We start from the raw sequence: 23,151 nt of genomic DNA on the forward strand, positions 1-23,151 counted from the left end.
ACTATATATGATCTATAACCGGAGAGAGTATAAGTTTCTCAGTTGTTGTTTAGTTCAGTGTTCAGAACGGAGTATAGAGAGATCTCTGTGTGAGCTTCGTCTTTTAGATGCTCTTTGCTTTACGCTGCGTTTAATGTTAGTAATCTGAAGTGTAATTGCTGATTGGACTCTGTGATGCCGAGAAGAGCCGTACGAGTATTTTTGTGGAAAGATCCAGAACCGTAAATTGTTTCATTTGATAAAATAAATATTTTAAAGGGAAAAAGTTCTATGCTGATTCAGTCTCTTACGAACTTACACACACGCAATTTCTATGTTCTGCCTCTAATTTAAATTTAGCATAATAAAATGCCGCTTTTACAAATTCAAACATGTTAAAAGGAGGGATAAAATGGAGTGCATTCATGTCCGTTTTAAAAACAGCATTAAAATATGGTACAAATATCGTGATGCGCATCAGAAGCCTTCAAAAATTGCATCTGCAAATGACCCAATACATCGATTATTAAAAAAGATGTGGCATCAAGAGATAAATCATTGCAGTGAAGTGAAAACAATAGCTTTTTAATGCGGATGAGTTTTATATGTTTATGAATGTTACTTGCGTGGAATTTAATACTGCTAGAAAAGGGAAGGGTAAATAAAACTTTTAAATCAAATATTGTAGCTATGTAAAACACTTTGAACTTTGTAGACCCTTTATAATACAGCAAAAGCATTTCTGAAAGTATTCTGAAGAAATGTAAATATTTAGATCTAGATATGGTTATTTCAATAAAATTTGAAGAGGAGTCAAAAATATATGTCAATAAAGTAAATTCTCAATAAAAAATTTATGTAATAACTTATTTTTCAGAAAAATACTTTTTAATAGTTGAAATTAAGAAGTATTTGAAGTTTTAATCTCACAACTGAAATACAGATACGAACACTGATCGATCTTCCTTTTCTGAAGGGTGAAAATTATTGTCATTGGAATCAGGCAATTTATCGACAGTAAAATACTTATATAATTATAATAACTTATGTATCGGCACTTAAATGTCCGTTTAATATAAATCCTTCAGATATTCAATCAGAAATACCTAGTTTAATTTTAAAATACATACTGTAACAGACCTATTTAAGTGTAATTGAACTATTTTATTCACGCCATGAACTCATGAACTGTAACCGAACTATTTTATTTAAACGCCATCTCGTGGCGATATGAAAAAGCGTCAGTCGACCTCCAGCCGCCATGATGATAGCTTACTATGTTATGTTATTCTCAATGTTTGATGTTCCATTTGGTATATGTTTCATTTTTATGTATATTTCTTTTGTTTGTAACCGTTCCTGTGTGCTCTGTTAATAAATCCTTTTAAAGCTAGCCGGCATTAGTGTCTATTGAGGAACGGCTACATCACAATACCATGTTATTTTAATAATTCTGAACATAAGGCAGCGGCAAGCAACTGCAGCTGTTAAACATAATTCACGTATAATGTGTAGTTCGATAGTATTTAAGTTTGGATGGAGCGTTAAGAATATTTTTAACTACTGTTGCCAGTGAAGAAATAAACTTAATAAAGTAATAAATGATTATTAAAACATTCATTTGGTAAGGAGAGTTTTTAAATATAGCCATCCTTTCCACAGTACATGATATTAAGTTTCAACCTGTTTTCGAAAAGCAATTATTGACAATTTTGATTCATTAGAAAGAAAAAATTCCAAAATAATAATAATAATAATAATAATAATAATAAAAAATAAAAATAAATAAAAACCAGAAAGCTTTCAGATTTTATATTACTCACAAATGGGCTTTTTTTTTTTAATTTACAGGAACATACATATTTCAAGAGCATTTGTCCTAACCTCACATTGCGCTAAAAATGTTTAAAAACAGATCCTTTCATGGAGAATTTTGAAGGAAAATTGGCTCGTACTCACGTTATGCATGGGAAAATACAAAAAACAATCATGCAGTCCATTTTTTTCGCCCAAGACCGAGTCCGGGTCGAACGCCCAGCATCGTAACCACTCGGCCACTGGTGAAGCTGTAGACACTGAATAAACATCACTTCACAACCTTAGTCAAAAAGAAAAGCAGCTAATTAGGGTGTCCGCCGATAACATCGCGGCAAAAACATCGCGGACGAAAACGTCGCGGAGAAAACAACGCAATGCGAAAACGTCGTGCTACAAAACATCGTGGGAGAAAACATCGCAAAGAGAAAACATCGCAGTTCTAAAACATCGCGGTACAAAATATCGTCGTCGAAAATAAAGCGGTTCGAAAACTTCGCAGTTTAAAAACATCGTCGTCGAAAATATCGTGGTAAAAAATAAAGTATCTACAAATCATCGCATGACGATAACATCGCAGATATGCTTTTTTCAGGTTTTAATAATTGTAAATGGATATTCCCATAATGATTTGTGAGCGCAAGATGTAAAGAAGGATAATTTTTACTTTCACATTTTTTTATTAACTAATAAATTTTTGCTAAAAAAGTAAGAAGGAAACTTAAGCATAGAAAACTAAGTTCAATTTATAGATTATACTTTTCATGAAAAATTACCAGTGAAAACTTTACAAAAATGATTTATTAATGGCCTTTGTTAGTTAATTTATTGATTAATAAAAATTTATTGATTAATAAAAAATATGCAAGTAAAAATTATCCTTCTTTCTATCTTGTGCTCACAAATCATTACGGGAATATCCATGTATAGTTATTAAAGCCTGAAAAAAGCATGTTTGCGATGTTATCGTCATGCGATAATTTGTAGATACTTTATTTTTTACCACGATATTTTCGACGGCGATGTTTTTAAACTGCGAAGATTTTGAAGCGCTTTATTTTCGACGACGATGTTTTGTACCACGATGTTTTAGAACTGCGATGTTTTCTCTTTGCGATGTTTTCTCCCACGATGTTTTGTAGCACGTCGTTTTCGCCTTGCGTTGTTTTCTCCGCGACGTTTTCGTCTGCGATGTTTTTACCGCGATGTTTTCGGCTGTAACCGCTAATTAGAGCTGACGCAAGCAAAATGGGCGGAGTTATATCTAGCCATGACAAAAAATGCTTTTCGGGAATAATTAAGTTTACATATCACTTATCTATAAGAATATGAAACAGTGCTTGCTTTCAATCAAGTCTAAAAGCAGCCATTTCTTTTGTGACATCAATAATATCTAATCCACGTTTAATTTGGGAAGAAATTCATGTTGTCTCAAAAATAAAAGTTATCGTCATGGAGATTAGAATAAACTTATACATAAAACAGTCCTACCTTTAACTATCAGAAATGAAGGTTAGTTAACAAATGGTGATCATGTTATTTACATCAAAAAATCTCAGGAGAAGAGTAAAATGCGTCGGCCTAAATGTATTTTTTCATAAAAACCTCATAAATTTGTAACGAAATACACCTCGATTATTAACACTGCATTTCAATCTTAATATATTTAATTATAACTATTTTTGTATGTATTTTATTAAAGGAGCTTTCATTGCTGAAATTTCTAATACATCAGAAGCGCCTATAAATAACAATGACGAAAAAATCTTTGAGGCTTCAATTTTATACATACGATCGAAATTTTTTTTAGTAATGTATTTGATTTAATGTAAAATTGGTGACCAGTCACATAAATTTGGGTTAGTAGAATTCAGGATCTTTCATTACAACTGCACACGTACATGTACTTCTCATTGGAGTGTAGAGATATTAGGTTAATTGGAAGTAGAGTCATGAAAACTTAGCAACGCCTTCGCCGCGAATCGAACACGGATCTCTGGAATACACGCCCAGCATGCAGACCTTTACACCCCGAAGACACGCTAAGAAGGCGGGAGAAATACCTTATGTACTCCTCCTTTTAAAGGGCAACTGGTAGTTTAGGGGACCCGATCGCCACATCCTGGGTGGTAGAGAATCATCATCATCCACCACCCTTTTAGTTCGGGAGCCACTATAGAGGCATTAGGTTATTGTTTAAACAGGAAGAAGTGAAAAATTAGCAACGACTTTGCCGGAAGTCACATCGCGGACATCTGGAATACGCGTCCAGCATGTAGACCAGTACACTACAAAGGCACGCTAAGAAGGCGGGAGCAATACCTTATAGGGGAAAGAAAATTGTTTTAAATTTTTAATACACTTTCATATTTGACTGTGTAAGCAACAAATTATGAAATGTTTCTTCTGTGCAATTGAAATTTGATGTATTTTTACTTCCTTGTACGAAGTAAAAAGGAAGTATTGTAATCGCGAAAAGTTTCAGGCAGCATATTTCAACGAAAATATCCCATTTTGACCTCTTTCAAATGCAATTTAACGATGTATTTCCGTGATATCTGTATATAAGGACAGAATAAAACACTCTTTTCCTCCAAAAAAAAAAAATTATAAAACTGCTTTAAAATGAATTCTGAAGAGAATATTTCATGCACATGAATGAATTTTTCGTGGCGTCTGTACGAACGTATGTACGAACGTACGTATCTTGCATAACTCAAAAACGAGTAGCCTCAGAACGTTGAAATTTTGTATATAGGACTGCTATAACATGTAGATATGCACCTCGTATTTTGGTTGCAATCGGCCTCACCAAACGTATATAAATATATTTATATATATATCCACTCTGTTACCCAGCTCAGTGATCTCAGTTTCTTTACTCTTATATGTTTGTAAATTGTACATTTTTTGCTTTAAAAATGATTGAATTATATTGTTTTTATCTTCCGATTTTATGCCTTTAGTAAATTTGTGTGCAATGTTTTTAGAATTATCAGCAATTTTAAAGTTGCTTAATTGCCGCTAATCCTGTTTTTAATGGCGGCCATTGATGTTTACATTTGAAACAAGAGACTAGTGGATTTGTCGCCAATCTAGAGAAAATTAACTTCTCAACAACAAAGATAACGCATTCATTTATTATTGCCAATTAAATCATGCTTAATCCTTTTTGGAATTTTTCGAGGAAATAAGTGTTAGAGAATTACTTCGTAATTTTTAATACATATATTTTGACTTTTTATGTATTTTTGATTTGTCGCGAAGTGAGAACTGAATTAATTGAATGAGAAATTCTAAATCGTCTGTGAAAAACTGTTTCTTTTTTGTTTTGTTTGCTTAATTTCTTTTATACATCTTTCTAGCTTTGTTATAGTATTTGAATAGAACATGTGGCAACGATTAGATAATTCTTTAAATGATATCAATTTTGTGCATTCAGAGTTATAAATATGAACGAAGTATAATATACTTCGTTTATAAGCTATAAATATGAACGAAGTATAATACTGTTAAGTAAACCTAGCGCCAGAGTGTCGCTATGGTAAACAAAGTGAATTTTAAAGAATGCATATATTGTATTGTGATTTATGCGCTGTCGGCGAAGTAGGTTTAATTCAATCTAATAAGTTTTAATAAAATGCAAGAAAAAATGCGTATAATTTAATATTCCGTACAAGGAAGTCATGTGGTGTACACATCAGATTTTTTAATCTTTGCAATCGTCGTATTACTGTGAGTGCTTATGTGTTATTTCTCCCAATAACAGGACTATTACTGTTATTTTCAACATTACATTGAATGCCCAAAAGAGTACATGAGTTGGTCTGAAATTTCAAGACAGCGTAACCTTTCGGTGTAACGGAGAAAGAGGTTTCTTCTCGTGTCAAACGCACGTCCAATGTGAATGCCAATAACAATGAGCTAATATTTGTCTTCGGTGATGGAACGGTTTTGGGCCTATTCCGTACATGCGCTGCTCTGCTCATAAAAGAGGGAAACACTTGTTATCCCCCCTTCTGTCAATTCTTCACGGCGACTAGACGTTCAAAGTGGATCAAGTCACGCAACCATTCTTTCTTTCTGACCTCAGGCTGGTGTCACGACTCTTCCTTTCCTTCTGCAGAGATAGCACTGCTTTTGAAAGAAGGAGCCGCATCTGACAGATTTGGATGAACTTTCGTTTTGTTAAAATCTTCGTGCTGGTGTCATTTTGTTAAAGAAGAGATTAATTGCAGTATGACGTGCTATCTCGCCAAAAGTATGGATCTGTTATTTGTCGTTTCTGCAAGAGAAGAACAGAAAGGTGAATGGATCGGGCATGTAGGCTGTGGTCATTATTGATTACTCTCCAGCACAATATAAACCACGTTTTACACGAAAATCTGTCATATATGCCTGTGACCTACTGTCATATTAGTTTCGCATATCAGGAAGTGCTTAAAAGAAATAAAAGGGTTTGAATATGAGAAATCCTGGCAGGAAGGAGCTCGAAATATTAAAGGCGTTCAAAAAGAAAGAAAAAAAAAAAAAAACCTGAAAAATTTCAGATTTTAAATTGCATTCAAAGAGGCGTTTTTTTTAAACATTTTGTGTATTACCTTTCTTTATTAAATATCACGTTCTTCGCGCTTAAACCATAAAATTCAGTTCAAAGGCAATATCGCAAAATACTTTTAAATGGAGCATATCTTTCGAATTTTCATACAGAGTCTCGCGCGCTAGAGATAAAAATGTTTTTTCTGTACAACGTTGCCATTGCTCGCTTTGAAATCTTTTGAGTTTGCTAATCAAAAATTCGTTAAAGTTTTACAAAATAGGAAATTATTAATAAAGCAAATTCCAAATTTCGCATGTGGACTTCCAGATGCCTATATTCGTAGTAGGATTACGTCATTCAAAATTGGATGGCTCTAGGTACCGTTGTTTTATCACAATGCGAGAAACATAGATACATTTACGCAGATTCTTCATTATTTAATTTCTTCAAATATTATACAGGGCGATAATATTTTGTGGCAACAGTGAAAAGTGAAACGGACATTCAGAGAGATTCGACGCAAAATCGCAAAACGGAAACAATAGTCCCTCAGGGACAAAGCCCATTTGGACTAATAATGAAACAACATAATTTTTTCTTTTAACTTTAAAGATAAAAAATTTTTGAAAAAATCTGAAAGGTTTCTGATTTTAAATTACGTCCAAAGAGGCGTTTTTTAATGTTTTATGTGTTACCTTTATTTATTTATTATCATGCTCTTTGCACTTAAACCATAAAATTAAGTTCAACAGCAATGTTGCAAAATGCTTTTAAATTGAGCATATCTTTAGAATTTTCCATACACAGTTCTGCGCGCTGGAGATAAAAAAATTTTTTTCTCCTCCCGTAGAGTGTTCCCATTGCTCGCTTTTAAATCGTCGAGTTTGTTAATCAAAAATTCGTTAACGTTTTACAAAATGGGAAATTGTTAATAAAACATATTTCAAATTGCAAATTTGGGCTTCCAGATACCCATATTCGCAGTATCAATTACGTCATTCAAAATTGGATGGCTCTAGGTACCGTTGTTTTATCACAATGCGAGAAACATAGATACCTTTATGCAGATTCTTCATTATTTAATTTCCTCAAATATAATACAGAGCGATAGTATTTGGTGGCAACAGTTTGAAAAGTGAAACGGACATCTAGAGTGATTCATCGTAAAATCACAAAACGAAAACAATAGTCTTTCAGAGACCTTTGGCTTAAAAATTGAATGATGAATTCTTTCTCTTAGGGTAAGTCATTTAATTTTTCTAACAGTTAATTTTATTTTAAAGCAACTTTCCTTTTATTCTCTTGTTCAACCCATGTTGTCTCACCAGAATGTTAATGAGTTAGCACGCGTGTATTCAAATAAGCTAGAAAGTAGTAGTATTTAAGCGAAGGCTGTGGAAAAAGATTTCAGAGCGTGTTATGCCTGCGCCTACGTTGTAATCTTTGATTTACTACCGATTAGATTTCTACGGCGTTCAGCGCTTCTAGCTGTTTACTCAGACGTTTACGAGTGAGAGCCTGTCTGCGAGTTAAGTAACCTGTGAAAGGGTTAGGCTAATTTAATTATATTTTATTTTACGTTACTTGTTACCTTCAGCACGAATCGGTGGCACTTGTGGAATTTATATTGGGGTAAAGGGTTCTTTACACACTTCTCTCGTCTCTTTACACACTGTTGTACTTAAAACTTGAGGATGTTTCCTCAGACAGTCTGCTAGCTCTCGTTAGTTTATTTTTGCAAAGAACACAAGACGCTATACCTTTTCTATCAGTCTCTCTCTCTCTCTGTATATATGTGTATGTGCATGTCTGTATATATACAGTGGTGGCCAAAATTGTGGACACTTTTGGAAATTTTTATGTTTTTGAACTTTGTATGCTTATAGAAAACGTTGCGTTTCACAAAATGCAAACTTGTATATATCATTTTAAAGAGAATTTATTACTGAATTCAATACAAAACACAAAATTTAATTATTTGCAATACAAAAAAAGTTAAACGATAATAGTTATCGATATACATTAGATAGTGATGATTGCAGTGAGTTATCAGTACTTAGTAGGGTACCCTTTATTTTTGATTACAGCTTCACATTGACGTTTCATTGAGCTGACAAGAGTTTTAAGCTCTTCTTTCGTTATTACATGATGCCAGGAAACAATTATAGCCTCAATTAGTTCCCTTTTGTTTGATGGGCGCCTCATTCGGACAAGAATTTTCAAACGGTGCCACAAATTTTCGATAGGATTGAGGTCAGGACTGTTTCCTGGCCATGAAAACAATTTAATGCTCTTTTTACGAAACCACTCTTTCGATATTTTGGCCGTGTGGCAAGGAGCAGAATCCTGCTGAAAAATAAACGAAGCATTGTTGGAAAAGAGATCTCTGATGAAAGGTAGAAGTTTTGGTTCTAGAAGAGTGTCAATGTATTTTCTGGCATTCAGTGTCCCATCGATGACATGAAGGCGACCAATACCATCTGCTGACATGCATGACCAAATCATAACACTAACTGGGTTCTTCACAGTTGCTTGAATGCAGTCAGGATGTAGCTCTTCTCCTATTCTACGTCTTACATATTTTCGCCCATCACTACCGAATAACGATATCTTAGTTTCATCACTCCATATAACTTGTGACCACTGATCATCTGTCCAATTAATGTGTTCCTTTGCCCACTGTAGTCTTTTTTTTTTTTTTTTTTTTTTTTTTTTTTTCCGTTGCTGATAATTAAGATAAGGCTTTTTTCGTGGAATTCTTCCTCTCAGTCCAACATCTGTTAATCTTCTGTTGATTGTTTTTGAACTGACAGAAACACCAGCATCATTCAGATCATTTCTGATGGCCGCTGATGACATTTTTCTATCTTGGAAACATAGTCTTTTTATTCTTCTGTGATCAATAGATGTGGTGCACCTTTTTCGGCCTTTTCCTTCTTTGTTTTTTATTTAATTTGTCTCCTGATATCGTAAACAAAACTTTCGGACTCCAGATGTAGTTACTGAACCACCCACCTGTCTTGCAATTTCAGCATAGGAAAGACAACTTTCTCGTAACACAATAATATTACATCTCTTTCTAGGTGTCCAATCTACTCTTTTATTTGATGTCATTGCTTCTTGACTAAATATTAAAAATTTTTACGAAAGTTCCTACTTGTAATTGCAGTGTATAAGAAACAGGTCCTCCTTCTACAGAACAAAGCAAAATAATGAATTGTTTCAAGTGTAAACATGATGTCAGCTTCTACTGGCAATTACTAACATTTGATTGGCTCTCAGAACAAGAACAGTGATTGGCCAGGAAAGCTAGACATTACAAACCACTTTATAACTGTGTTTTTTATTTATATTAAAGTACATATAACTTTTTTGTATTGCAAATAATTGAATTTTGTGTTTTGTTTTGAATTCAGTAATAAATTCTCTTAAAAATAATATATAAAAGTTTGCATTTTGCGAAACGTAACATTTTCTATAAGCACACAAAGTTCAAAAACATAAAAATTTCCAAAAGTGTCCACAATTTTGGCCACCACTGTATATATGTGTGTGTGTATGTCAGTGTCTGTTTCTGTATATAGAGATATAAACTGTACGTGCGTTTATTTACATGTGTAAGATAAAATTCTAACTTTAATTAGCAATAATGAATTAATTCTTATTTTGAATTCAGTTATTACCCATTTCTGTCATAAAAATAGCTGTAGGTTAATGACGCAAGTTAGAGAGACTTGATCATAAATAAAATTATGCTAAGTCTCCCTAACCTGCGCCATTTTAAAATTAGTCATATGATTATCATAATCATCATTTTAAAAATAGCCATATAATCATCCGTCATATAATTCTTACGTAACGCTAGTGACCAGAGGCATACGTAACGTTTCAGCCACTCATAATATCAGCGAACTGAAATTTAATGAATGCATTTGAACCGAAACTGGGTCAGTTTTTTTCAGATCTTTAAAATATAATCTGTTCATTTTATCTCCGTTAATTAATTAATTAAGAAAAGTTTAAGAAGTTAACATTTTTATGATATTTACGACAAATTATTTTTTTCCTTTTTTTATTAAATTTAATTCACTCTAAAAATTAAATAATATTCATAACGCGTGAACATTGGCCAGCTGACTGCGTGCCTGGTGGACACATTTTTTTCTCTTCTCCTTTTCTTATATAAGACCAAAAGAATATAGTTCAAAAAAATTCAAAAAAAAAAAATCTGAAAAGTTTCAAATTTTAAATTACGTCCAAAGGGGCGTTTAACATTTTATGTGTTACCTTTATTTATTAAATATCATGTTCTTCGCACTTAAACCATAAGATTCACTTCAAGAGCAATAGCGCAAAATAATTTTAAATTAAGAGCATCTTTAGAATTTCCGATACACAGTCTCACATGCTAAAGATAAAAATGTTTTTTTTTCCCTATACAACGTTGCCATCTCTCGCTTTGAAATCCTTGAGTTTGTTAATCAGAAATGCGTCAAAGTTTTACAAAATATGAAATTGATTATAAAACAAATTTTAAATTCAAATTAGGTCTTCCACATGCCCATATTCTATGAAAGATTACGTTATTTAAATTTTGATGGCTCTAGGTACCGTTGTTTCATCACAATCGGAGAAACATACATACATTTATGCAGATTTTCATTATTGAATTTCTTTAAATATTATACAGGGCGATAATATTTGGTGGCAACAATTTGAAAAGTGATTGGCCGTATATAGTTTTCAAAGCAAAATGCCAAAAGGAAATTAATAGTCCTTCAAGGAAAATTGTCCCTTTGGTAGTTAATGCGCAGTATTAATAAATGATAATAATGATTATCTTTACATATTTAAATTATTATTAACAATAGCAATAATGATTATATTTACATATTTAAATTATTATTAATAATAGTAATAATGATTATATTTACATATTTAAATTATTTTCTTACCGTAATGAAATAAAAAAATTTAACTATGTGTCTATTATATCCTATTGCTATATAAAATTTTAAAGTTGCTTGCACAACATGAAACATTTTTAGATTCTAAAATGTCGTTGCAAAAATCAAAAATCGCGCATTTCACTTTCTTAGAATAAAATAACAAATAATATTCATAACAACATGGCTAACACATATGAGATTCCATTTAATAAGGTTTTGCAGCATTCTGGCATAATTTATGTGCATTTAAAATTTGAAATGAAGGTTCCGTTTTAGCAAATTATGTAAACTACGGTGGGCCACCAGGAACACTTCGTTTCCATATCACAGGGTGGGCCTACGGTGGGGAACTGAAGCGTAACTTCCATGATAGACCGGGAGCGAAGAGGTTTTTACAAGATCATCTATCACATGTTTAGAAAAAAGTGCTGAGATAGTGGTATTAGGTACTATTCGGTTTCGAGCGCCGTGAAAAATCGCCGTACTATTGTTGATGCCAATGCTGCCAAAAATAATTGCGGCAACCCTAATAATTGCGGCAAGAAAGGAAGTATAATAGTAAATAACTATCTAAGATTGATGTTTTAATTTAGATGAAAGGTTAATTTCATATAATACTTTTTTATTATTATAATTTATATGAAAAAGGCTAAACGTGACTGAATGGAAGCATAAAAGTAAATAACTATTTCAGATCATTATTATAATTTATATAAAAATTGCTAAACATAACTAAATGGATGCTTGCATCGCTATTTCGTTACCGACTTATCGCTGAAGCATAATTTCATCTCGTTGGTTGTTCAAAAGTAATTTTCTATAATAAATGATGCCTTTTCTTTAAAAATATTCTCGGTAAAGTGCAGAATCGCTCACTTATTTGTTTGCTGCTTTTTACAAGGGTAAAAACAATTGGATTTTTGTCAATTTTCTTTTACATTTTAAGTGAAAATAGGTCGATGTGTACATACATAAAGTCAAGGGTGTGCGCAGTGCCATTTTTGTGCAATTCTAGGATTTTTTTTTTAAGTGAAAATAGGTCGATGTTCACATTGATACCGAGTATGTGCAATTCTTAAAAACGCGTCCAGCAGTGGATGATTCTGCACTTTACCCAAAATTTTATTGCCGACTTTTCATCGTGGGCAATTCTTAAATTGTTAAATCCATAGTATATTAAAAAAGGATTTAAAATCAAAAAAGAATTTAAAATTTAAACTAGTATGTCAATGGTTCTTAGGAAAGATAGAACTATATAAACTTACGCAATCTGAAATCAACGCATACGCTAGATTTGGCGCGCTGTTAAATGGGCGCGTTTGCTAGATTTGGCGCTTTTGCACATACATTTTCGCTGCAATTTTTTTACGGTCCTCAAAACGGAACAGTACCGTATTTCTCCATTTGCTCCAAGTTTTGATTTACGTTACAATAGATGTTTATCCGTTACAAGAACGAAAACAACATTTATCTCTTTATATCTCGATGTTTATTAAATTAGATTCTTTTTAAGGAATACAAAATTGATAAGTAAACTATGAACTTTAATCTTTTTACATTAAGTGCTTTAGTTAAAAGTTTTGAACAAGTTGATTTTGTTGGTTTGAGAAAACATAAAAAAAAAGTATTGTTCAAAGATTTGGAAAAGTAACTATAATGATATTTAATTTAATGTTTCGGCTTTAAACTTAGTTGGTTCACTTAGTTTTATATCCTTATAATGGAGCATGTTTAAGTTTTTTTGACGATGAAGTAAGTGATTTACGCGTTAATTACTAAAGTTATTTTATATAATCATTTAACAGGAAATTGCTGTTAATTAATATTACTTTCATATATGCGTTTTATAAAAACATGAAATTTTAACTTTTTGTTATTAAAAATTTAAATTTCTCTATTTATATTGAATAATTTTAGTAACAAATTTAAAAAGCTTTCAAATATTTTACAAGGGAAAGGGTATTAAAATTAATTTGATAATTAATATCACACCTATAATTTCAAACTACGTTTTTTAGTTTTTTAGGTACATTCGCCGCACAACGCGCTCCCTTTTCTTTACGAAGAAACATGAAAGATGCGTGTACGATGCTGTTATCTTTTGAAGTCATTCATTCAAAGATTTTTCAAAGAGTTACGAATAATGATATACTGAATTGACAAGTGATGAGAGGAAGAATATATGTGGGGAGTAAATGCTTGTGGGAGTAAATAATTCTGCAAAGAGGGTTTAGTTTTTTAGTTTTTTAGGTACATTCGCCGCACAACGCGCTCCCTTTTCTTTACGAAGAAACATGAAAGATGCGTGTACGATGCTGTTATCTTTTGAAGTCATTCATTCGAAGATTTTTCAAAGAGTTACGAATAATGATATACTGAATTGACAAGTGATGAGAGGAAGAATATATGTGGGGAGTAAATGCTTGTGGGAGTAAATAATTCTGCAAAGAGGGTGAATTGTATTCAATGCAGAGGTGCATAAGAATGATATTCTACGTCTTCGACAAAAGGGGGACATTATTTGTAGTAAGAATGCACTTTCGACCCGAATGAATTAGCAATTAGATGTTTTCTCTTTCTGTAGTCATTCGAAGCCGTGATTTTGTAATGAACATTGAAGGCATGGAAGGAAAAAAGAGATCAAATGCATCATGCCAGCACAGAAATAGTGGATAGTAAAAAGCATGGAATGAAATTAAATTAAAATTATTCAAATGTCATTAAAAATTTAGTATATCTAACAATCTAGATGGAACGAAAGATGATTATTTATTTATGGATCAGAAAGACACTGATCGTGAAGGTGAAGCAGAATTCGATGATGTGCTTGAAGATAAAACGGAAGACGAATATGACGAACTTTTATGTTATCAGATAATAAATTTTCCATGTTATCAGATAAGGAAATCTTAAAGTTTATAAGGAATGCCGTTTCTTTTAAACAAAATGATGTTATCACATAAGGAAAATCTTTAAGTTCACAAGGAATGTCATTTCTTTTAAACAAACGACATTTACGTGCACGTAGAAATATAGTTTTTGCATTCTCATCATTTCCTTAGATATAAATCTCAATTTCATATCCGACGCGTAATACGAGGGCTATTTGCTTAAGGTGAGGGATGCCTTCGTGGAGGACTTTCTAACGGAAACTGGCTCGTATATACGTTACACATGGGGAAAAACGGCCATGCAGCTAGCCCGTTCGCGGGATTCGGACCTCGGACAGAACCTTCAGTGTTCAGCAACTTTATCGCTCGGGCGCTATTGGGTGTCGTTATACGCTGGAATTTACGGTATAAGAGTATAAAATGACATAAAAACTGTGTTTTAAGTATTACTTATTAAATGTTGGGATACTTAATAACGTTCGAACAAATGAAAAAAAGTATTAATAGTTCGTTAAATTGAAAAATTATGATAAAATTTATTACGTGTACTATAATTAAAAAGTGAAACGTTTAGAAAAACGAATTTGAAATCCTTGAACGGTACGTGAATGAACTGAGAACGGTACGTGGGCCGAGAATACTTATGAGCTTCACTCATGGGCCCGATTGCCAAAATATTACATATATATATACATATATATATATATATATATATATATATATATACATATATATATATATATATACATATATATATATATATATATACATATATATATATATATATATACATATATATATATATATATATGTAATAATAAAATTCCATAGTCAAGAATACACTTAAAATTCTAACTGTACGTTCTTTTCATTTTTAATGGCGATCGTCTCTTATTTGAAAGTACGTGGAATTAAATCCACAGCCCGTAGTCAAGTTGTTTTTCCCACCTTTTCTACACGTACAGTTTTAGAATGTTCTGGAGATATTTTAAAGCGAACTGGATTGGCTGACGAGGCTGACGTCATTTCTTGGAAGCTCCGCCTTTCCAGAGGCTATAAAAGGACTGGCAGAAGGAATATCGGGGCTTTTTCTTAAATGTCACGATGCAGAAAACTTCATACAAAAAGTTATTAGTAATTCTTTTTATTTACTTCGGATATCTGATCTTTGTAACTGCTATTTCTCCTGAATAATAGTACCGTATATACCCGCGTATAAGTCGATACCGCGTATAAGTCGATCCCTCCACTTCGACATAAAAAATTAGTAGAAAATAAAAAACCCGCGTATAAGTCGACCCCCCACTTCCGAAATCGATCGAGAAACTTAGAAAAAAAAATTTTAAGTACTACATTTATTCAAAATCATCTGAGAAAAAAAAGTAAATATACGATAAAAAATACCTTGGTAAATAAACAAAATCAAAATCCTTCAACGTCAGATTCATAGTCAGATTCGCCAAACATTTCATAGAACTCTTGTGTCGTCATTGGCTCGTCATCATACATATTTTAAGTCTCGAACTCTGTATTGTTACAATCACTACTAGACGTGTACGCCTGTTAACAAAAGTATTTCATGAATGAACAATAACTATTATAAAGACTTATACGTACGTAAAAACTATCTGCATTTCTCTTTTCTTGGCGTGTTGGCGAAACTTTTTTATTTCTCTATATTGATCGGTTGTTCGGGGGCTGAAAATTCTTTGGTTTAATCGAAACTTACTCTAGTTAAAGTATAAAACTCTGTGATTAGTTTGTCACATAATTTAAGTCATGAAATTACTTCAAGTAAGTGACTTATTTGATAAGTCGTCCAATTTGAGTGCGGGAAGAAAACAACTGCATTATATAAAGAAATTTTTGAACTTCCAATTCTTTTAATTTTTTATGGCCCCACGTATAAGTCGACCCCCCACTTTGAAGTCTTTTTTTTTTTTTTTGTCCAAAATATCTTGACTTATACGCGGGTATATACGGAAAATGGATCCTGTTTTTTAAACTTATCGTCTGATTATTTAAACTCGACTAAATCTGATACATCACACACACACACACACACATATATATATATATATATATATATATATATATACAAGGTGTATGAGTACGGCGGCGACAAACTGTCAGGAGAGATAAGGAGGAGTACACCTAAACGATGGGAAATCACATAGGAATGCATGGTCGAAAACGCTTTTCTGGCGCGGGTAGTGACGACACAAAAGTCAAGAAAGAAAGGATACGAACGGGATGAAAAAATATGTTTATTATTCGTAGTACAATAAAAACAAAAGGAAATTAACATAAAGAGACAACGATCATCATTAAGGAAGGTGTTCGAAAATACGACTCAGACCGGGATGAGGGAACCGTGCGTCATGCATCTTCCATGCAATCTTCCATTCGTGATGCAGATCTTCCATGCGCCAGAGACGTAAGACCTGCATCACGGTCTGGGGTCATAATTTCGAATTCCTTCTTTGATGACGATCGTTGTTAGTCCAAAGGGGCTTTCTCCCTGAAGAACTACTTCGTTTTGCGATTTTGCAACGGAACCCCATAAACGGTGTATTACTTTTCAAATCGTTGTCAGCAAATACTATCACCCTGTATTATATTTGAAGAAATTAAATAATGAAGAATCTGCATAAATTTATCTATGTTTCTCGTATTGTGATAACACAACGGACCTAGAACTATCCAATTTTAATTGATGTAATCCTACTGCGAATATGGGCGTCTGAAAGCCCAAATTTGAAATTTGGAATTTGTTTTATTATCGATTTCATATTTTGTAAAACTTTAACGAATTTTTGATTAAAAACTCAACGATTTAAAAGCGATCAATGGCAACACTCTACGGGGGGGGGAACCTTTTAATCTCCAGCGCGCGCCTCCCTCCATAATGTAACATGAAAATCTAGAGGAGCGAAGCCTATGGGAAAAGTAAGAACACAGTGGCAAGTCTATTTAACATTGAGTTAATGGCTATCTTGCCAAATTGGCGAGATATAGCCAAGCTGGCAACGGTTCTGGCGACTAATTTTTGTCGAAGAATGAGAAGGGAACGTTCAGGGCTAACGTTCGCAGGTAGTTTGCGAGAGTTTATCCTTCTAGCAAGACGAAAGCAATAACTACATGGATAATCTATTTTAAAATTTACGAGAGCTCGTTCTCTAAAGGCATTGAGAAAGGGAGAAATTACACGAATACATTTTTAATTTTCATAAACTTGTCCTAAAATGCTAGGTAGAATAACATTTGTTAGGAAAAACGGTATACTTGTGCAATTCAGTTTATCATTCAGTTTAACGAGTTTATCATCATCGTATATTAAGAGCAAGGGTGTGAAATTTATAAAAAGTGTTTTAAAAGACAAAATTACGAGGTGCGACATAAAAAAAAAATGAGACTAAGTGTGTAGCTTGAAAACTGAGTGGAGTCGGCAACAACTGTTTTGGTGACGTTATGCCACACATCTCCTCTATCCATGCGGCCAGTTTCGACTTAACCGACCACGCCAGTGGCAAGTACTGCGACATTGACGGAATGCGTGCAACTGCATTCTGCTGGGAAAATGTCTAATGTAAAAACCGAGCAGTGAATGAACATCAAGTTACTTGTGAAACTTAAGAAATGAGCCACGGAGGAAAAATCTCAAATGTTAACCGAGGCTTATGGAGATGAAACTTTGTCTCATGCAAGTGCGTTTGAATGGCATAAGCGGTTTTCAAGTAGGGCAAGGGACACTGTGGAAGATGAATGAACGTGCTGGGCACCCCCTTGGGCGCTCAGCACGTTCATCATGATTGAATGGGTTTTCAGTGGTCAGACTGTTAATCAACACTACTACGTTGAAGTACTAAAAAGACTTCCTGAAAAAATTACGGAAAAAAGGCCATAGTTGAGGAGTTATGGATGGCTGTTGCACCAGGACAATGAACCCACTCACACGGCCATATCTGTGAAGCAGTCTCTGACCAGCAAAAACATTACTGTGATAGGGCATCCTCCTTATTCACTTGATTTGGCTCAATGCGACTTTTGTTTTATTTCCTAAAGTTAAAACTTACTTAACCCATTTTTACCTCAGCAAAAGAGGTTCAGGCAAAAACGGAAAATCTTCTGACGGGCCTTCCAAAAACTTCGTTCCAGATCTGTTACCAGCAATGGCAGCAGCGAATGCAGAAGGGAACTACTTGGAAGGTGATAATGTCACGGATAACTGATTTTGCAAGTACAATGATTTATTGGACCAGTCTCGATTTTTTTTATGTTACACCTTGTATTTTGGTTTAAAATTTCAAAAATAAATTTTTAAACAAAGTTTTCCTAAAATCCATTTTTTTCTTTATATGAATTATGCTTTCCATGTGCATAATATAATTAAAATAATTATCAGTCTTTAGCTTTTATTTATTTTGAAAAGTTCTGATACAGATATACATTTTTCAGTTACAAGAGGAGAGTGGATCGCAGTTTGTATTCATCCTTCTGGCCTCGGAAGACCAGCACGAACTTCACTGCACGGTAAGTTCTCCTTTTCAACATGATTTCCCAATTAGCCCAAATTCATGGAGTAATCTAGGATGATGCTGACACAATGATTATTAAGATTACTATTTTTATGGAAAATGTTATATTAAATAGAAACAAATTCAATGGGAATTAGGACACAGGTGGCCTTCATGAAATACCAGAGTCGAGGCTATGTATTTCTTCACCTGAGGCGAAAAGCTGAATTATTCCTTTGTTAAATATAACCCATGCTTTCAATAAATAGTTAAAAAGCGTTATTTTGTTAGAAGTGGATGATACATTTGCGCAAACAATTTCCAGTATCTTCACGTAGAAATAAACGAATATAATACTAAGCGCCTTAAGATAACAGTTGCCGGTAAAAAAAATGGTTTTATTTTCTGTACGAGACCATCCTGCTAAATTATAGTATGTGAATTTCAACTTGCAGGAATGATATTAACTATAAATTAGGCCTTTAGTAAATGCAATGTTTGTTTGAAATAAAATATTAAAATAAATTTGTAATCAAATCATTATCGGTAGTGCTCTGAACAGACCAATTAGACTAACTGGGAATGAATCAAAACACGTTCAAGGAAAGCAATCTGGCTTCTTGTTTGACTGTAGGCTTTAGTACATGTTATCTAACCCTGTTTACAATAAGCTAACCAGCGCAAAAGCAATGGAGAAACAGAATAATGGTTAACAGATGCAAATAGCTGCTGCTAGTGAAATTATGAGCCAGCAGTGTTCAGTGTTGTAGTCAAACGTTATTTTTGTGTACATAAATGTATTCATTTTTAAAGGAAGATAACTCTGTTTAAGGAGCTGTGAAGGGAAACAATAAACCCTAAGAATTGGGCAGCATATTATCCCGAACTATATCCAATAGAATATGCATGAACTAACCTTGGAAGTGCATTACAGAATCCTCCGCACTCCAGTGAGTTTTAAAACAGGTAGAGTTATATGGTTTTTCATAATGACCAAACACATTGCGTTTTGTTTCTGTCTATTTATTCTCTTTACATCAAAAATGTGTATTTCTTCATGCATTTAGATATTTAGTTAAGTTTGTTCTTAATATTAAGATATTCTGGAGCATGATTTGGCACAAAACGTTGCCTATGAAAATTTGCTGTAGCTTAATTTCTGTACATTACTGTCGGTAGCATTGTGCGCATACCAAAATATATAGTTATTTCTATAATGATGCTGTAAATTATGGCTGATACTCAAGAATTAATCTCAAAATTATATTTCTCATATCACATCAACAATTCATAGAAAAAGAAGCTGCCAGAGCCTCGAAGAGGTTGGACTTCTGCCTGTTGATCCGCGGGAGGTATTTTATTTCCCTCCTACCACCCAAGGATAAACCTGTGGAGGCATTCCCCGATCCGCCACCTGGGGATGTGCTCTCTAGGGGTTACAGGCTTTCCCGAGAGTCAGCCAGAGACTAATCGGTCAAGTTAAAGGAAACTCATTCCCGGAATTGAACTGTGACAGAGCCATATCGACTATCATAACCAGACTTAGGACAAATCATTTGAAAGGGATGAGGATTTCTGCAGACGGACAGCGTAGTTACACCAACATTTGTCCTCATTACCCAGATGGCATCGCACTGTCTCGCTATCACATCTTCAGCTGCCCAGCAATCCAGGTCAGACTGTTTAACATTGGCATTGAAGACCCAGTGGACCTACTTTATACTAATAGAGCTGCCGAGGTTGCAAAAGCTGTCTTGGCGAGGTTGCAAAAGCTTAGGAGCTATATAATTAAACTTTGTCATAGACACAACATCATCATATCACATCAACAATGTATTATTTTTAACTGAATAATTTCACTCATTTTATTTTGGCTTTTAAATACGTTATTTACAATGAAGTTTATTTGCTACTTCTTACCTGAAATTTAGTAGAATAATGATTCTTTGTTTCAGGTTATGGGTAATAAAATTCTGACAGAAAGGATGACTTTTCCTGTAAGTAAAGATACTTCTTCTTTTCCTTTTCTGAAATGGCTAAATGTATTGTGGTTGTTGTATCATCTCATATTTTTCTCATAGTTGTCGTAATCATTAACCATCTGCATTAATTTTAATCGGTTGGACTCTGAAGCTCTTTGTTTGTGCTATGCTCTTATTTAAGCTCCCCAAAAGATTTTCAATTCCAAGTTTCGATGCTGATATAACATGTGTACTGTTATACCCTCATTTTTCATTAACAAGACTAAGCAGTGAACGGACAAAGGATTAAAATTGCTGAACACTGATATTTTTTTTTTCTAGATTCCATTTCGGAAGCAACTGTGCATAATACATGGGTTTGGATTTACATGACTAATTGTTTTGAAATTTTTAACCAATAATTTTAAAAGCAAAAGTTTGAAACTAGAAAAACCATTTTGAATTTCAGTTTTTCAGTCTTTTAATAACACAGCGTTTTACTAATTTGTGAATTTCAAAGGAAACAATAATTTGTGTTTATATCAAGACTGTAGTGTTCTGTATGTGAGAAGAATTGATAAAAGTACAAAAGAAACAATTTGACATAGCCCTTTGTGAATTTAAAATTTATGGAACAAAGATAGCGCTTTCCAAAACTTTTAATTTGGTCTTATCTATTCTTTTCATGAAAATGCTGCGAGCCTCAGTTTAGCAAAGACACAGCAAAGATGTGCTGCCAAGCATGTTTGATTAGAAATATATTTATTTATTAAAACGAAATTTCCGTTTTCGTAAAAGGAGAGTACTGTTTTTGGTTAAGATAGGCACCATATTGCTTTAAATACAACCTGTTACATGTGAATAAAATAATAATTAAATTACAATCCTTTCTAATTAACAGTATTTCTCTTTCAGTGATTTTTTTGGAACTATGACTTCAAAACATGAGGAAAACTATAATTTCTTCAAAATGGTTTTATGTATTTGATATAAAATGTTTACTAATGTGTGCATATGCAAGGGAAATGAGTTTCTAGTCTTCTAAACTCAAATTTTTAAAGAGCTACTCGACGTTTTAGCTTACGAAATTGAAGGTAACAGGCTCATAAATTTAAATAATTTTTTATTTACAGGTGTTAAAATGTATAAATAGATTCATATCCATAAATAAAATGCATAAATTAATTAAATAAGAATTAATAATTACATATTTGGAATTGGGCAGAACAGAAATTAATAATTGGATTTCCCTTGGTTGTCAGTAATAAATCGAATTGAACAAAAAGTATTATATATTAATATATTTAAAAAAAGAAAGCAAATATGAATCCTTAAAGAATGAAATCTTAAAAGAAATGCTTTAATGTTCTGGAAAAATATGGCACGAAACTGTTTTTCAAGAAATATTCTTATTTTGCCCCGTTCTTTCAAATTCCATTGTCTTTCATACAATATAAAGATTTTATTAAATGACCTTTTCAAAAATATCAAAACTAAAGCTTGCTATATTGGTTTTATGTAAATTGAAATGATCTTTGCGTTAGAGATCATTCCCTAGCTATAACTTCTATTATAAAAGATTCTCCGATTCCTGATTTCCTTATCTTATTTTCGAATGAATAAGTAGAATAGGAATTGTGTCCTTAATGAGAAATTTAGTGAAGCGAGTGGATGCCATCATCAAAATTATAATTTGATCAACTGAAATCTATTTTCATTGTAACTAGTGTTTCAAATCCTGATAACATCCCATACGCTGTCGGTGGGATGTAGATAGGATGTTCTAAGGATATACTGGGATGTGACATTAAGCGCTCAGGAGGATGAGTTTAGGAGGAAATTGGGATATTACGGGATGTCCTGAGGATGTAGTAAGTAGGACTTTAAATCCTAATAACATCCCATACGCTGTCGATGGGACATAGATAGGATGTTTTTAGGATATAATGGGATGTGCTTAGGAGGTTTGTGGGATATCCCGGGATGTCCTGAGGATGTAGTAAGTAGGAGTTCATATCCTAATAACATCCCGCACGCTGTCGATGGGACTTGGTTAGGATGTCATGAGGATATCCCGGGATGTGACATTAAGCACTCGGGAGGAGGTGTTTAGGAGGTTCGCGGGATATTCCGGGATGTCCTGAGGATGTGCGCATATCCCGCGAGCAACATCCTTGGGATATCCCAAGGATGTTTTTGTGCTATGTGGGCATGTATCCAAAAAGCTTACTAAAATACCTGAAACAGTGGCAAAGTAGTGAATGCGTAAAACTCTGAACAAAGAAAGATGTATAACTTTTTATTTAGCATTTTTTTAACCTTTTTACATAGTGGATTGTCTTGAGTCTACCAATTTTCTAAGACGATCATAACTGAAAATAACCAGTGTTTCTGAGAACATAAAATTAGTGTTAAACATCACCTGTCTAAAATAACTGCCTTCACAGAAGACTAAAATCATTTGGAAACATCAATAGTTGTCTTATACACAGTTTAATG

The 23,151-nt window shown here is 33.3% G+C and overlaps 1 protein-coding gene across 1 annotated transcript in view; it reads left to right on the forward strand.

Moving 5' to 3' along the window:
* The window catches only part of LOC118197439 (cGMP-dependent 3',5'-cyclic phosphodiesterase-like), a 130,897-nt gene that overhangs the window by 28,114 nt on the left and 79,632 nt on the right, over positions 1–23,151 (forward strand). The window contains exons 4-5 of the mRNA XM_085813675.1: positions 18,633–18,707; positions 20,647–20,688. Of these exons, the coding sequence (XP_085669801.1) occupies positions 18,633–18,707; positions 20,647–20,688 (117 nt within the window). The remainder of the gene's footprint in view (positions 1–18,632; positions 18,708–20,646; positions 20,689–23,151) is intronic.

This window comes from Stegodyphus dumicola, chromosome 1 (assembly GCF_044657685.1).
Source record: "Stegodyphus dumicola isolate Sdum_Otavi_A_Nest chromosome 1, ASM4465768v1".
Classification (NCBI taxonomy): Eukaryota; Metazoa; Arthropoda; class Arachnida; order Araneae; family Eresidae; genus Stegodyphus; species Stegodyphus dumicola.